The sequence below is a fragment of the Pelmatolapia mariae genome, linkage group LG6, assembly GCF_036321145.2.
Source record: "Pelmatolapia mariae isolate MD_Pm_ZW linkage group LG6, Pm_UMD_F_2, whole genome shotgun sequence".
Lineage (NCBI taxonomy): Eukaryota > Metazoa > Chordata > Actinopteri > Cichliformes > Cichlidae > Pelmatolapia > Pelmatolapia mariae.
In genome coordinates, this window is record NC_086232.1 from 34,774,416 (window position 1) to 34,791,724 (window position 17,309).

Consider the following 17,309-nt stretch of genomic DNA (forward strand, 5'->3'; position numbering starts at 1 on the left):
AGTGGACCTTACGGTGACTAATCAGTTGTGAACGTCCTATTATCATCATCCGAATCTAATTATTTATAAGAGAGACACACGGGGGACAGAGATAACCACCGCTTTCTGTGAATAAGAATGAATTTACATCCCATCATTTCCAATCTGTGTGACATTTTGGGCAATCAAAAAAAGTAACATTTCAAGCGTTCATTTGACGTTAGAATTTAGCGAAAGTGATAGACAGGTGTAACCAGCCAATCAACGGTCGAGTTTTCCAACCGATGCTTCGACCACCTCCTTATAGAGCCAATCAACATTTAGCAGAGGGAGGGGTAACGACAAGAGGGTAGCAACAGTTGCCCCGGTGAAGGCTCGGCGCCATAGTCACGGTAGTCCTGGCGACAAGAACTAAGCAACGGGAGTCAACAACAACAACCTAAATCTAAGAGGAAAAAACTTTAACGCCTAAAAAGGACAAAACCGGAACAAACAGGTGAAAAGTAAACTATCTCTGAATTCCCATTTAATTTTAGGTGAACTGTGTGTGTGTGTGTGTGTGTGTGTGTGCGCGTGTGTGCGTGTGTTTGTGCAGTCGCGAACACTCGCGCAAAATCGCTCGAGCGTTTCGGTGATGAAAGTGGTTGCTAGCTTCTTTCCAAACGTAGACCGTTGTTATGGCGATGTCAGATCTTTGATAAGAGCACAAGATGGCGGGTGTGTTGTGGTGCCTGTCGTACTTTTTTGTGCTAATTTGTCATAATGTTCAGGTTGTTTGTCACAGTTTCGATTACTGAGAAACTCACGAGGCAAGATTTGTAACGTGGTCGTAGATTTATTCGCCATCGACGTGACTAGCTAGCAGTTGGCTAGCTTGCGTTAACGTCATAACTCAACGTGAGCGAGCTCCTAGCTGGCGAGGGGGGAGCTATCACTTTCTCAACTCACATTTCAAACAAAAGCTGACTAAAGAGATTAAATACTGAAACGCACACCAAACTACACACGCACCAATGGGTATTAATGAGTTTTAAACGCACACAAGATGATTGCAGTATGTTTCATAATCATTTAGTGACTTTGAAAAAGTTTCTTGCGCTGACATTGAATCCAGTGGAAGTGATTGTCGTGAGGACGGTGTGCCTCATGCTTGTGTTTTGTGGCATGTTGGTTCACGCAGGAGTGGCTTCTCGCGCAGTAGGATGGCCTGACGGTGCCTCTAGTAATTTTTTCTTCAGGTTATGCAATCACGGGACTGTCCACAATCCGTAAATTTAATTGCTTTTTTGCTCAGCGGTTTTGATTGTTTTATTTGAGATGGAATGTCATGGCCATGGTCAGTCAGTGTTATTTTGAAAATTTGATTAATTGCGTTATCTGTTATGCTGTAAGATCATACTGGTTCTTTCCGTTTTGAACAAACAGGAAAGGCTTTAGACTACTGCTTAGTCTCAGACAAAAGCCCTACTTCCTCATAAGGTTTATGTTACAGGCACACAAGGACAAACACACACACACACACACACACTCAGTCACTCTGTGTGGTCAAAGCATGGTGAGATAATAGGACAACAAAGTGTATTTCTGTGTATGTCCATAGCACTTTCATTAATGAATGGTATTTTTTCTGTATCCATAAAACCAGTGCCTCAAAGCATTGGTTGCCATGGCAACTTCTGGATACTCCGAAGACCTTCAGCCTCAGCAGGCCAACGCAGTAACCATAGCAACACCTGCTTCCACCACACCCTCATCCGCAAAGACTGCACACTTCCTGTCCGAGATCCCACCAGCCTCTGGAACCGTTTCGTCGGCTAACCAGTCAACTGCAGCTTCTAAAACTGGACAGGATGCACTTTGTTCTCAGGCTCCGCCCACCCAAGCCCAGAGCCAGAAGGCGGTGGTTCTGACTACTCCCACACAGCACTACGTGAACCCTAATCTTCAGCCTTCTCCAGTCCAGAAGAGTAATGGTCAAAGCAGCTCACCTCAGTACATCATAGTAACTATTCCAGGTGAGAGAATACCTTAGGAGTGACTGATACACACACACATACACACACCAGGATTCAACATTACCAATGAACTGTTAGCCCAGGCATGTTGACTGGTCAGCTGCCAATGTTTGGATAACTGGCTGGAATGAACCTTCACTAATGAGTATTTTTTTCTCACAGTCAGTATCTTTATGTTAAAATGCCAACAAAAGTCTTGTTTAAAATGAATATAAAATTGTTTAAATACAAAGGAAAGTGATCTGTTGCTCTACTTCCATCCACTGGCAGTTAGTTTTACACAGTCAAACCACTGTTGAATTAAGAAGTGAAGAAATGAAATGAAAATGAGAACTGTCTGTGTGCAGACACTGTTTACTATATAGTTGTGAAATGTATAAATTTCACAGATTTCTTGTAAACTTTGTTGAAGGCTGACAGCAGTGTTCCATCTCTCTCTGGCAATGATTAGCGCAGCATGCAGGGTTGAGTGTTATTTAGATTAAACTAGTAGAATTTCTTTTTGCCACGTGTCTGTTGGATAAAGTCTCTAGACAGCTGTGTTACATAGTTTATGTACCAGAAACTGGATTAATATGCTTATGTGGAAGCAAATGGGTGATAAATTTCTTGCAGCAGCCCCTTCTGTACCTACTGGCATCTCTACTTCAGACTCTGGGTGCAGCTGTTTTTTTGTTTTGTAGAAATGTGTGGAACCAATTCTAGATTGAGCACTAGGCTGTATGATCAGAGGAGAGGTATTTATCCCATAAATCTGTCCCTAATGTTTCAGATGAATACTGGCTTGGATTCAAGCTTTTTGATTTTGACAAGACAATTAGACCCTCAAAACATATTTTATTAACAGAAAAAAACTACTCCCTGAAAAAACACTGAAAATCACTAGATTTTGTATCACACACTTAATGGTTTTTTTACAACTACAGTGACTCTTTGCTTGTTTTTAAATGCGCTCTCCCAGATGCCGTTTGTGGGGAAGACGCATCACTTTGTCACTCTGTGAATGAACTGTGTTGTTGTACTTGAAAGAAAGAGGGAATTTCCTCCACAGAAATGAATAGCTGGGTGAGGCATGTAAAACACAAGGCCTTGTTCACCTTTTTTTGCATTTCAAATCAATGTTTTAAGCTCATTATATTCACAAATTTCATGCTCACGATCTGGTATTTATGCAGTGCTTTCCTAGTCCCACTGTCTCCTCAAAGACTCGTTACACTTTTAGCCAGATTGAGTCATTCACACGCATTCATACAGCACTATATTCTATGCACTTTGAGCATCTTTACCTAACACACACTCACACACTACTAATGGATGCATCTTTGGGATTTTACTATCTTGGCCAAGGACACTTTGATATGTGAAGCTGAGGAGCCGGGGATCAAACCACTAACCTCCTGGGCTAGAGCCGCCCAGATATGTGGCAAACTTTGGCTTGCTCATGGGCATTTGAATAACAGAACTTCTATGAAGGGATGTCAGTGCATGTGTGTTGTACAAACACTAAAAACATAATGCTTGGATATCCAAGCATTATGTTTTTACACAGAAAATGTGATTTCAATCTCAATGAGAATACCTAGAGCATAATATCAGTAGTAATAATAATTATTCTATTAATAATAAATAATAATAATAATAATTTTGCATTGATGTTTCCTGATCACCCATCAGTCTTATTACAGAGGATTTCTGTCATCTCTTGCCATCTCTTTAAGAAAGAAGAAGTCAAACGGATATCTAATACCTTTTTTCCAATGAAGCAGCACTGGTGCCTACTGTAGAACCGGTTCCACACATTTCCCCTGTGGGGAAAAAAAATAAAATAAAAAGGTGTTAGAGCCAAAAAGCTAGTACTGGCAAGACATTACATAATTCCTGTTCCCAAAAGTTGAATCCACTGGCTACTGGAGGGACTACCATAAGAACTTTACTGATGATTCACAGATGCAGTCTACAGATTGTGTCGGCAATGGAAGCTTTCGCCAGTGACACTAAGTAACATTCAGTCTTCAAAAATGTCCAAATGTGGGATGGTTCTCAAAAAGGCACCAAGGTAAACCTATCTCAGCACAGGCAGTCTGTTGGTGGAAAGTCCCACCAAAAAGAAAAAAAACCCACAGATGTAGAATGAACCTGTGCGGTGTGATGGTGATGCGTTATGATGACAATCTATATGCACTGGATTGTTTGCCTTAATAGTCGGAAACTAGGGACTATGGGTAGCCAATGAATGAAACTTCACTGAACCTCTTTTCTGCTGCTTTTACTGTTATACATAGATCTTCATATGGGGATTTTAAGAATAATTATTTTACATCAACATGCCTTTAAATTTCTGCCTAGCAGAAAAAAAAAAAACAAAATCAGAAATTTTTGGGTTGGGATGCCACAAAAGTTGTAAATCATAGTAGCAAATGTACAAAATTAGACATTAGAAATGAAGGTAGCTGACGTAAGATGGATTTATAACACTTTTGAACTTTGAACTTTTCCTAGATAAGAAGTACTATCAGCCATGGCTTATTTTAAAATGTATTCTATTAAATAAATACAAAAGCTTAGTCAAAAAAAACTAATCAGTATTTTAAAATATTATGCTAACTAGAGGAAATGAAAAGAGACCCCAGTGTCAGTGCCTATCTGTATGTTTATTTTAGGGCCTTCTATTTGTAGATCTTTTTTCCTGCCAGTATCAAGTGACGCTGTGCCCTCTCACCCAGAGTGAGAGCCTCACAGGCCTGTTGCCTGGGGCTTGTCTCTGCCTCATAAAGTAGGAATACAAAGTGCACAATGTAACACATGGACTACAGTAAAAAGAACAGACTTTGTGCATGTTTGTTTTCTGTATTTCAATTTTTTGATAGCTTGTTGGAAATATAGTTTAAGATTTCTATAACATGAATAATATTATGCAGTTAGGGGCATAAGTATTTAGTGACTGACACATTTTTTTGTAATTTAACAAAAAAACAAAACAAAAATAGTATTAACTCTTTGAGAATTATAGCCATTTTTTCACACAGCCCCACATCTTCAGAGGCTTAAAAGTAATTGGAGAAACTAAGACAGTTTTAAAAATAAGGACTGTTTTCTAATACTTGGATGAGATCCTATCCTGCCAATGGCTGCCTGAAGTCTGGAACTGCAGCTGCCTTCAGCTGTTTGTGGATCTCCCTGCATTCATTATTTAATAACAGAAAGGTTGCTCTGTTTGGGTCGAGGTCAGGTGACTTGATCATTGAAGAATAACCCATTTCTTTGCCTTGAGAAATTCATACTGTTTTTGCAGTATGCTTTCAGAATCAGAATCAGAATACTTTATTGATCCCTAGGGGAAATTATTTTTCGTTATTTTTCGTTACAGTGCTCCATTATAAACAAACATTAACAAAGACAGACAATACACTAACTAAGAATAGCACAATATATACAGGCATATATATATATATATATATATATACATAAAAGTCACTATATATACATAAAAGTCACTATTAATAAATAGCTGAAAAAGAACATGTGCAAGAAGGGTGTAGCTGTTGCAGTAAACAGTGTGTTAAGTGGATGAGTTGTACAGGGAGATGGCCACAGGCTGGAATGATTTCCTGTGTCGTTCAGTGGTGCTTTTCGGTAATCTGTCTTTCACTGAACGTGCTCCTGTGACTGACTAGCATGTCATGGAGTGGGTGGGAGGTGTTATCCAACATTGTCTTTATCTTGGACAACATCCGCCTCTCCGACACCACCTTGAGGGAGTCCAGCTCCATCCCCACAACATTACTGGCCTTACGGATCAGTTTATCGAGTCTGTTGGCATCTGCGACCCTCAGCCTGCTCCCCCAGCATGCAACAGCATAGAGGATCGCACTGGCCACAACAGACTCATAGAAAATCCTGAGCATTTTCTGGCAGATGTTGAAGGACCTCAGTCGCCTCAAAAAATAGAGACGACTCTGGCCCTTTCTGTAAAGTGCTGTGGTGTTTGTAGCCCAGTCCAGTTTATTGTCAATGTGTACTCCAAGGTATTTATAGTCCTCCACAATGTCAACACTGACCCCTTGGATTGAAACAGGGGTCAAGTGTTTCCTGGTCTTGGTCCTTGCTTTGGGTCATAATCCACAGCACTATGGTCATTTGCACTGCGAAACCCTGTCTGATTAGTTTTGCAACATTTGGCTGAATCCGAGCAGAGACTATAGCCCCGTATGCATCGTTATTTATCCTGATACTTTTCTCAGCAGTCACGTCATCACTAAACACTAATGACTGGGTTCCACTGTTTGATATGATCCCCATTCCATAACATTATCTTCACCATATTTAACATATAATGTCGTAAGCTGCCGAACATGAGCTATTTCTCCATTCCTCCAGACTTTTTTCTTCACATCATTCTGGCACACATTAATCTTGGTCTCATCTGTCCAAAGAACTGTGTAGGCGCTTGCTTTCTGTCAAAGTTTAATGTGGACGTCTTGTTCTTGAATGTATTTTTTGGTGTGCACTTGTTGTAAGCTCTCTTAAATGTAGACGTTTACTCTTTGAGAGTGCTCTTGAGTTAGATATTTTGAAGCTGGAACCAAGGTATGAATTCTGTGATCATCCACTGTAGTGGTCTTTCAGGTCCTTTGTTGCTGCTGACCTGGCAAAAGCAGTCCTCCTTTCTAAGAATGCACCAGATTGTTGATTTGATGACTTCTAAAGTTTTTGCTGTCTCTCAGATAGATTTATTGTGGTTTTTCAGGTTAAGGATGGCTTCCCATCCTTAGATTGACAAGTAGACCTCATGTTGAAAGTTCCAGTAAACAGTTGCCTAAGCAGTTTCAGCACAGTTAATGAATTTGTCATGCAATAACAAGGAACTGTCTTCACCTTTCCATTAAATTGCTTCCAAGTTGTCCAATTACTTTTCTTTTTTAGGTGTTGAAAATGATTGACTGTCATGGCTGTAATTCCTAAACAGTTAATACAGTACTTTTTTTAAATCAACTGAAAATCCGCACCTCAGTCATAGCTTGATTGTTTGATGTCATATCCATTGGGGTGGTGTACAGAGGCAAATTTACAAAACTTTTGGCATTGTCCAAATAATTATGAGTCATAATATACGACTAGATGTTGTTTTGCACTGTAAGGTTTAGATGGTGTTTCTTAAATGTTACTTCAGTCTGGTCTAGAACATAACATTTACATTTTCATTATTCAATAGTTAACAATATAGCTGTAAAATGAGAAAAAAAAATTCTTTATGGTCCTTGTAACCTTCAGGTTGTATAGGCTTGGATTATTGGTAGGTGACTGAAAAAATAAAAGCAAAGTTCTCTAACAAATAACTGACTTATCAACTGTACTAATTATACCAATTGATGAAAACAATAGAATTCTAAAGTGGTGTATTTGGGCTGGGGTTACAAACAAGCCCTAAACCAGGTTAAACAATGCAAGCCATCCTTTTTACACAGGATTGACAAATCTTGTATAAATGTATCCACCAAACCACAGACAGACTGGATTTATACTGTTGCACCAAACACAGGTGACTAGTTAGCTGTCAGACTGATGTTGTTGCCTGAATAAAAAACTTTTTCTTGTAAAATGGGAGGTGAAATTGTGATCATAGTTATCATTTACAAGCACCTAGGCCAGAGCGTTTAGCTATAATAATGTAAAATTCAACTGAGTGGTACACTGTGCATTAGTCAGCTATGACTTGACCAAAGTGTAGTTACTGGTAGTCTATTTCCACAGTGTTCAACCTTGGTTGGAATAAGAGCATCACAGCAGGAGTAACAGTACAGGTGGTTAAAGTAAAATGTTTTCTCACCTGAAAAATAAAAACAAGTGAATATTGCCCTCTCCTCCACCCAACCTCCGTTCTCTATTTTCTCCCGCTGTTGTCAACCCACACGTATCTCTCTTTTTTCCCCTCTCATCTGATCTGCATGTTTACAAGATGGAGGGATTTCTCTCTCCATCTGGGGAGATTAGCTGTCCAAGGCTGTCCCTTCTGCATACAAGATATAAGGATGAAATGAGAATTGGACAGACACACTTCTCCTCCTCCTCACTGTCCATCTTTCTTCAGTAGAGCAAAAAAAGAAACTTGATTGCGAGATGTTCTGTGGTGGCTGTTATTACGATTTGGAACCAATCTGTCGTGAGTGCTTTGCTTGAAGAGATGCTGGATGGGTTTTCAGTTAAATTTGCCTGATCGTCAAATGAAACCTTTCTCCTTTACCTCTTGTGTTTCATCCACAGATGACTCTGTGCCCTCCAGTGACAGTTTGTCAGACTCCAGCCCGCCCGCCCCTGGTGTACCTACTCAGGTGGTCCAATCAGTGCAGACCACCCCACAGGTAAGATGCACACATATGAACAAACCCCATGAATTTGCCATGACTATGTCGGCGCAAGCGTAACATTGTATTTGGTTGTATCTGACGCTCTGGCTTAATACATCAACAGAGGTCAGTGTTGCAAGCCGTGTCTCAGGCAGCCAAGAGGAATCAGACAAGCCACGTCAACAATCTACAGTCTGTGCATATAACCCCAGAGGTAAGGAAGATAATTCCTCTCATCACTTCATCAGCATGTCTGTCATGCCACACCACGTACATTGATCTGCAACAGCACACCACTGCCAGTTGTGTTTCATTAGTTGTATTCCTTAATAGCCTGCTATCATGCAATTAAGTTAACAAATTGGGTTTAATTAATGTGTAATCAACATGTTGAGTGCACAGTATGATATTAATGAAGACCGGGAGAACCTCGTGGGCAGTCAAAGAGACAGTTACTTTTCAGGACTCGATGAAAAAAAAAAATATTGAACTTGGTGAACGAATACTTGCTCTGCTTGTCTTCTTCATAATGCCTGATGATGATTAAGACATTGCTTTTGTATAAATGTTTTAAGGAATGTTTTTGCAACCAATTTGAAATTGCCAGAAAGATAACTTCACGCCAAGTGGATGTGTAGAAAGAGAACAGTTTTGCAGCTTTTTACCTAGTAGTCACACCAGCATAGCATGTGTTAAGCTTGCATTTCATTGAGTTGAAACGTACTATGAAAAGTGCATCTTGTATAGTAACTCCTTGGAATTTAAAAAAAAAAGAATATAGCTTTTCAGTCACAAATGTGAAATCAAAAGGTTTAGCAGTCTTGCTCACACTGTGCCCACTCATATTTTATGTTCCGGTTAAAGAGCCGATTTGTCTTTCCTTCATTACAATATTTACTATCTGCTTTAATAAGTAAAATACGAACAATTATTGAGAGCATAACTGATGCACGCTAAGTTTCACTGCACCCTTCTCTTCAATTTGGTCATTTTAATTAGATTAGTTATCTTTAGTTATAGAGTGCTTTTCACAGTTGTTCATGCAACACCATCATAAGGAGCAGATTTTAATAAAGTGGGACATTCAAAATATATCTGCATGTTGCTGAGTTATGTCATTAGGTGCAACTGTTAGTCATGTTGAGCACAGTCTGTTAGTGTGTCACTTTAAATTGTGAGATGTGGGGTGCCATCTCCTTTCCTTTAGGAGGATGGTCCAATATATTCTATGCTAAAGGAGGACTTCATTCAGTTCTTGCAACCCTTTAATTGTGTTAATCTCCTTTTTGCTAATTGTTCAGGTAGAGCATGTGTACTCTGGCCAGGTCCAATATGTGGATGGAGCAGGAGATGCAACTTTCACCACACCCACCATGTAAGTAGTAAAGCACCTGATCTGTCTGTCTGTTTGTTCTATGCTCACACGTTCAGTTACACACACTCTGAAACTTTTCTTGTCACAGAGCCATTGATATATTTCAGTGTCTGTGTCTTTTCTTGTCCAGTCGACCGAACAATTACCCCTTCTCCGAGTCGCCCCTGTATTCCCAGACACCTCCTACGTCCGCCTCCACCTTTTACGAGGCCACGCCCAGCTCTGAGTCAGACATCACTGGATCTGTGACTTCACAGCCAGTTTCTGTGGCAACAGCAGGAGCCAGCAGCACAGCAGCTGCTGCAGGTGGAGGTGGTTACGTTATTCAAGGAGGTTATGTCTTAGGAGCAGGAGGAACTCCAACAGCAGGTGGAGGAGGACAGAGTTACTCCAGCCCCAACTCTCGTGCCCCACCTGCTACCGTGAGTCGAAAAGTTGAAAGTGAAGCACATCTATGATCCGTGACAGCCTACCACCCAAAGGTTCAAATACTGTGAAATCCTTTTTCCCCAGGTGCAGTGGCTCTGTGATAATTACGAGGGGGCTGAGGGGGTGAGTTTACCTCGCTGCACCCTCTACTACCACTACCTGCTTCACTGCCAGGAGCAGAAACTAGAACCTGTTAATGCTGCATCTTTTGGAAAACTCATCAGGTCTGTCTTCATGGGGCTGCGTACACGGAGATTAGGAACCAGGTACACAAAAACACGCATACAGACACACATACACGAACTGTGCAAGACCAGTCTCTCAAGGGTTTATCATAACTTTTTCCTGTGTATGTTTCAGAGGGAACTCTAAGTACCACTACTATGGTCTGAGGATCAAATCCGGGTCACCTCTGCTCAGACTGATGGATGAACAACAGCACATGGCGATGAGGCAGCAGCCTTTCTCACAGAAAAACAGGTAGCCACCCATGCACTCTAAAATTTGTCCTTGAGCCATTACAGGTACTGAGCTTCTAAATATAGTATGAAATACTAGTAGAGTACATCATTGCTGAAAAATATTCCTCCTGTGGTTTATGATTTAATTCTATGCATGGATGGCATTTCGTTCTTATCCACAACTGGTCCTCCTGTCGAGTTTTACGTTATTTTGTCAAAACTGAACATCTTGTGTGGAAAGATCCACTCAAACAAAAATATGTAAAAATACAACAATAAACTGTCCCGATAACTCCGGCTCTGTTTCTATGTGAATGGTGTGACAAATAGGGTAAAGCCAGTTCAGAAGTCACAGGGGATCACCAACGGCACAGTAGGCGGGATAGGTCAACAACAGGGCTCGACACTTTGTGACATTTCGGCCCAGGTGCAACAGTACCAGCAGTTCCTAGGTGAGGAACACCTGCACATTGTTCATCATTGTTTCTTTTTTAGTTTATTGGATAAGCAGTTTAAAAAATGGATGGATATGATTTTATTTCAAATGATACTGAATCAACTCTCCATGTTTCCTGTTTCCTGTGCATTATCATGTCCAGAGGCATCAAAGCAATTGCCAGACTTTGTGGAAATTGATCTTGAAGATCGAACCCTGCCCGAAGGGATCCTTTTAGAGCACCTCAAGGCCTTTCAGACTCTGTACAGAGAACACTGTGAGGTATGCAGCTTAGACAAAAGAAATGACACGGAGACTGAATATAATAGACATGCTTTCCATGTGTGTGTACTTATTTCTCTTGCCATTATTTACTTATTTCTCTTGCCATTTCATTTTGTCATTGAAAAAAGCAAGGTTCTTGTAGTTGTTGTAAAGCACAGTAACATCAGCTTCCAAAGAAATTCAAACAGAAACACTGAAGTGAAGTTGTGCTCATTTACAAAGTAGTTTTGGTTGATTCACACAGTTCAAAATAATCTTTATTTTATGTTGGACATTGATGCAGCCCCTAAGTTTATCCAGCCCAGTTTCTTCTAATTTTCTATCCTGTGTAAATTAGCATCGGGTTTCACTCGCTGAGCCTATTACTTGAAATTTTTAACATAAATACAAGCATCCAGCAGCGCAGTGTTATACATACAGGTCCCATCAACACCTCTGTGATGCTAAGTGTGATCCTCGCAGGCTATTCTGGATGTGATGGTCAATCTTCAGTTCACTCTCGTTGAGACCTTGTGGAAATCATTCTGGAGGTTTAGCCAGAGCAATGATGCAGAATCGCTCAACCTGTAAGTATTGCAAACACACTCAAATGTGTGCACCCAAGCATCCCCTGCTGAAACTGAAGCTGATCAGCTGTTTCACATGCCCACCCAGACACAACGAGTCTGAGAAGCGACTGCCCAAATCGTGCCTGGTGGTGCTGTGTAAGTTTGAGCCAGTGCTACGCTGGACGAGAGAGTGCGACAACCTGCTGTACCAGACTCTGGTGGAGATCCTCATCCCTGATGTACTGAGACCCATTCCAAGTAAGTTAATAAGTATAAGTATAAACGTTTTAATTTTCTGCGAAACCCACCTGAATACGTTTCAGTGCTGTTTTAGTGATGTATACTGTATGTAAGAATTATACACTGCGGCTCATTTAAAATGGAGAGAAGTGTTCCTGTGTTTTTGTATATCCCTGTAAATTGCGTCTTTCCTCTTTGCATCACCGCCATCAGGTGCCTTAACTCAGGCCATCCGTAACTTTGCCAAAAGTCTGGAAAACTGGTTGACAGGTGCCATGATGAACATCCCAGAGGAGATGGTTCGCATAAAGGTGTTTGTATTTTTTTTTTTTTTACACTGAGCTCTGTATCTGTGCTTTAATTTAGAGCTTTTTATTTAATACACGGGTGCATCCCTTAGCACTTAGCTCACCTTAGCTCACCAAATGTAAGCTGATAAGTGGGATTTGTGATGTATTTTTTGACTTGATGGTTTTTAGTGCTGCCATATTGTGATGGAAAAATGTGACTTGTCCTCTTTATGGCTCTTTTTGACAAGGGTGCTTTATTTCTCCTCGCTTTTACTTTCAGGTGGTGTGCATTGGCTCTTTCTCCCAGACGCTGCGTCGTTACACCAGTCTGAACCACCTGGCTCAGGCTGCCCGGGCCGTCCTCCAGAACTCAGCTCAGATCAACCAGATGCTCTCCGACCTCAATCGGGTTGATTTCAATAACGTACAGGTCTGCCAGTACTGCCGTCTGTGTCTCCTGCGCTTACCTGCTGCTGTACATCAGTGTTTTTTTAAATAAAACAGCAGAGTGCTCACTGTGCTTGCCTGCGTCCCCCTCAGGAACAAGCATCCTGGGTTTGTCAGTGTGAAGACCGTGTGATCCAGAGGCTGGAGCAAGACTTTAAAGCGACTCTGCAGCAGCAGAACTCTCTGGAACAGTGGGCTACCTGGCTAGATAGTGTTGTGTCCCAGGCCCTAAAGCCCTATGAGCACAACCCTATGGCCCTGCCAAAGGCTGCAAAGGTTTTCCTGCTCAACTGGTCTTTCTACAGGTGAGGGGAAGTGGGGAAAAAATGTGCTCTGTAAAGATGCAGTTTTATGTTAAAGAAACATTTTCTGAATCTTTTCTTTTTTTCACCAGTTCTATGGTAATCCGGGACTTGACTCTGCGCAGTGCTGCAAGTTTTGGGTCCTTTCATCTGATCCGCTTGCTGTATGATGAGTACATGTACTACCTAATCGAGCACAGAGTGGCTCAGGCTAGAGGAGAAACTCCCATAGCAGTCATGGCAGAAGTATGTACCTGAACACACACTCATACTTGTATTCCACTTTTGAATTAAGTTTATAAATATGTCTATAAATGAGAACCTTCACAGACATTTATAAATGTGCTTTCTTTGCTGTGGACACAGTTTGCCAGTACTGTCAAGAGCCGGACCTCTCAAGATATTGAAAAAGGTAAATGAGCATGGTTTTCCTTAAATACTCTTTTATTAGGATTCCCCATAAGCACCAGCCTCAGCCTTAGCCGTTTTGCTACTTTGTAACCACAGCAGTTGCCCCCTGCTGGCCATTACAAAGAATGCTGGATTAATGCACTTCTACATTGGCTTCACTTTTCAGACACGTCCATCTTTTATAAAACTCTTTGCGGTACAGATTTAGAGTTCTCACCTTCCCCACTGAGGGGAAGTTTTTATTACAATATGATGACATCAGCAGTTTTTAGATTTCATTTATGGTGATATCAGTATTGTTAATATGGAAATGTAGCAAAGATATTTTGCATCATTGTGAAGTCATGAAATCATGTTTTAAAGAGTTCAAGCAAAGAAAGTGCTGAACTTTTGCCTTATTTGTGTTACCCTGACCTTTGACCTTACATACTAAAATGGCATACTTTAGTATGTAATGTTTAGTATATTGTTGTGAAGTTTGAAGATCATCCATAAGAAACTGTGGGTAATATAAAGTTTTTGTTTTGTTTTGCTTTTTCTACTGATTTTTAAATTTGGTGATTTGACCCAGTTTAAATCAAAATAAAATCAGCTTGAGGCACTATCACATAGAGATGGTGGGGAGGAAGAACTCATGTTTAGGGGGAGAAAAGAAAAAGATGGTGAGACAAGGGTAAAACACAAACTATGGGAGAGAAGACAAATGAAATATGTATGCATTAGAGATTCAAACAAAAAACAAAACAAAAGTGCACAGTAGCTGCTGCAACAGGCCAACACTCAGCATGGCACCGTGGTATTTACTTATCGTCTTTCTTGTCTCAGAAGAAGAGGAGGAGGATGACGATGAAGATAGTGAGGAGGACACCGGAGATTTGGTGCTGCAGTCCAGCTCTCTGAGCGCGGTTGATGATGAGAAGGAGATGATGGAGCCGCCAGTCAAGCAGCCCAGGACAAACTTAAGTCTGCACACGCTCAATGAGACCCACAGCACACCACCTTAGCTAATCACCTGTACGGTTAGCACAATGCTTGACACATGCCTTTGCTTTAAGTTTCAAATCATGTCATCTTGTTCTGTCGCACCATGTGAGCTCCTGGTTTGCATGTTTGGTCGTCTGTGGTGAGAAAGTGGGAGGGCCTTTTGCCAAATTTTCTCTGCTGTACTGTTTGTGCTGCAGCCTTTATGTTTACCTTCACTTGACCATTTCACAGTCCCCCCCCTCGTTCCCTGTGCCTTCCCTGCCTTTTCAGTGGCTGCTCCTGCCCAGCCTGAATTATATATACGCATATTCTTGATTCCCTCCCATCCCGCCTTAACCACTGACCTGATTGCTGTGGAGAGATTCATTGTCCTCTAAACTCAAATATCACTTTAATTACCTTTAACACAATGACTATGCAGGGGAGCTGGACTTGTGAATGAATGGTATTGTCTGAAAAATATATTTGTTTAAGAGTAGCATCTAGAATGATACTGCATCATGAATTTTTGTTGGCACATGGACGTTGAGTGAAAGGTATTTGGCTTTATAAATGTGACTTCTTATTCATTTGGCCAACTAACTGATACGCTGTGCCTTTTGAGAGATTTCTAGGCTTAACAAAAAAAGGTTGTGCTCTATATATTCTGTATCGGTGGTTTAATAAATGAAGGTCCTGTGAAGTAGTCGTGGTGTTGTCCTGAACTTTTTGTAGCTGTTAAAAGAAAAAAAAAAAGGTGATCGTCTAGTTTTGTGATGATTCTGCCTGGTTTGTTGTTCTTCATCCATTCGTCATCCATCCTTTCTTTCATCATCAACATCTTTCTTTCACACACAAACATACAGATGACTCGAGTGCAAACCTCCCCCCACACACACACGCATTTCATAGATACTGTTCAACGCATGTGTGGGCAACAAAAGGCCAAAGCTTTTCCCACCTGATCAGCTCCACATATTTTGCAATCTTTCTACCAGCTAGATGTACCAGCTATCTCAAAGTTTTTGTAGTGTAAGAGTAGATGTTTATTTTCAGAAAGTGTGTATGCTGGACGTTTGTAGATAACTTATATTATGTACCTTTTTGTGAACGCCGTAATATATCCAAAATATTTGTATGTTGTTTAACCATTATTGCCTTAATAAGTATGTCGTGGTATGTCCACCAGCCAGAGTCTTGAGCTATATTTTTATTGTGATGATGGACCAAGCATGTGAGTATGGTGACTTAAGATTAACCCCCTCAAAGAGCACACGCTCAACCAGCAGCAATGTGTGAGTGTGGGACTGAGGGGAAAAGAAATAAAAATATTATAATGGTAGTGGGATGTCCCTCAGGACCACCTGATTACAAAGATGTCACCAAAGAACATTACAAAGGAGAAAAAAAGTATGTTTACATTTATATATAAATATATATGTGAGAACAGGCTACAAAATCTGACTCAAATTAAAATTAACCGCCAACTGCAATGTCATACAAACTGTGCCGTGGATTCTGTCCCTTGCTTCTGAACGAGGTTCTTGCTGTTATTCTGAAGACCTTTGTACTTAAACCTGTGATCAACGTTTGTAGCTTTATTCTCACTGTTATAACTAAAGAGATGTGATTGCTATCAAAACTTGTGCCAGACTGTTTTTCCTTCATTCCCTGTGTTGTTCTTGGAATTTCTTTCTTAACCACATTTTCCAACTGGAGGTCTACGGCAAAACATCAGTTTGGTTTGGGAGTCCTCAAAATGAAACAAAGGCTGTAATGGAATTGTCCCAAAAAATGACCACCTTTGTTTTCATAATATTTTTTTCTTTGACTTATTTAAACGTAACGGAGACTCAGGAAAAGAGAACCTGAGGGCTCAGAGAAGACCTGCTCTAGATGTTGTGGGGCTGTTGCCACTGATGCACCTCTGCAAGATCGGATGTCAGGGGCAGTTCCTCTGGATTGGCAAACTAAGGCAACAGACCTTTGATCATATAGCCATTTCAGGGGGATCACGATCCTCAACCTGCCTGGGAAAGTTTATGCCACGGAGGATGGGAGTTCATCCATTAGTTAAACCTCAGATTCAGGAAGAATACTTTGGTGGGAGTTTGCAGAACTGATCGTGTCCCTCATTCATTCTTTGGTTCTTATACAAATTAATGCTGAGGTTGTACAAGTCAGACCTGATGGATGGCCCGGGGGTCTACTTCAGCTAAAAGACAGGAGATCAGGGACCATTTAATGAACAGTAAAAGGTAAACCTAAATTTAAGTTTCTCTGTACTTAAATTATATATTATCTGGGACATTGTAGTATTAAAATTGATTAGACTACAAAATTGTTCTATTAATACATTCAACTAGTGAAATTTAAAAAAAAAAAAAAGTATAAATGTCAAATTATACAGATCTGTTTTATGGCTGTAGAAGGAGATGAACAAAATCTGATAAATAGTCCAAAAGGTCTTTAGGCTTCAGACGACCAAACTGAAAATGTAACAAAGAATAAAAATTCTGAGGGTTAGGAGCTCATGGCACCTTTTTAGCTTCACTGCAAATACCCAGTACTACCCTAACAGACCCAAAACTCAGTTGCTTTATTGATAGTGCAGATCTCACACGTTGACAAGACTGTACGATGTTTAAAGAAAAACAAAACACGTTTGTGTTTGATTTGTATGTTAATCGGTTAAACATGTGGAGTACTTTTACCTCTTCTCTGTGCATGTTTTCCTTGAGCCAAACCAGCTCTTTGTGTCTTTATAATGTAACTTTAGTACCA

General features: G+C 40.6%; 1 protein-coding gene across 2 annotated transcripts; it reads left to right on the plus strand.

Moving 5' to 3' along the window:
* The first annotated feature begins 337 nt into the window (after positions 1-337).
* rfx1b (regulatory factor X, 1b (influences HLA class II expression)) lies at positions 338-15,231 on the plus strand. 2 transcript variants are annotated; one of them, XM_063476709.1, is made up of 18 exons: positions 338-475; positions 1,625-1,994; positions 8,256-8,353; positions 8,463-8,552; positions 9,640-9,713; positions 9,844-10,135; positions 10,227-10,408; positions 10,503-10,622; positions 10,934-11,055; positions 11,203-11,321; positions 11,787-11,890; positions 11,979-12,130; positions 12,326-12,423; positions 12,683-12,832; positions 12,943-13,154; positions 13,244-13,397; positions 13,518-13,563; positions 14,388-15,231. In XM_063476709.1, exons 2-18 carry the CDS (start codon positions 1,646-1,648, stop codon positions 14,564-14,566), a joined length of 2,541 nt encoding a protein of 846 aa, XP_063332779.1. In that variant the 5' UTR covers positions 338-475; positions 1,625-1,645; the 3' UTR covers positions 14,567-15,231. The 2 variants fall into 2 exon arrangements, with proteins under 2 accessions (XP_063332779.1, XP_063332780.1); XM_063476710.1 differs by having other exon boundaries at positions 14,391-15,231.
* The last annotated feature ends 2,078 nt before the right edge of the window (positions 15,232-17,309 follow it).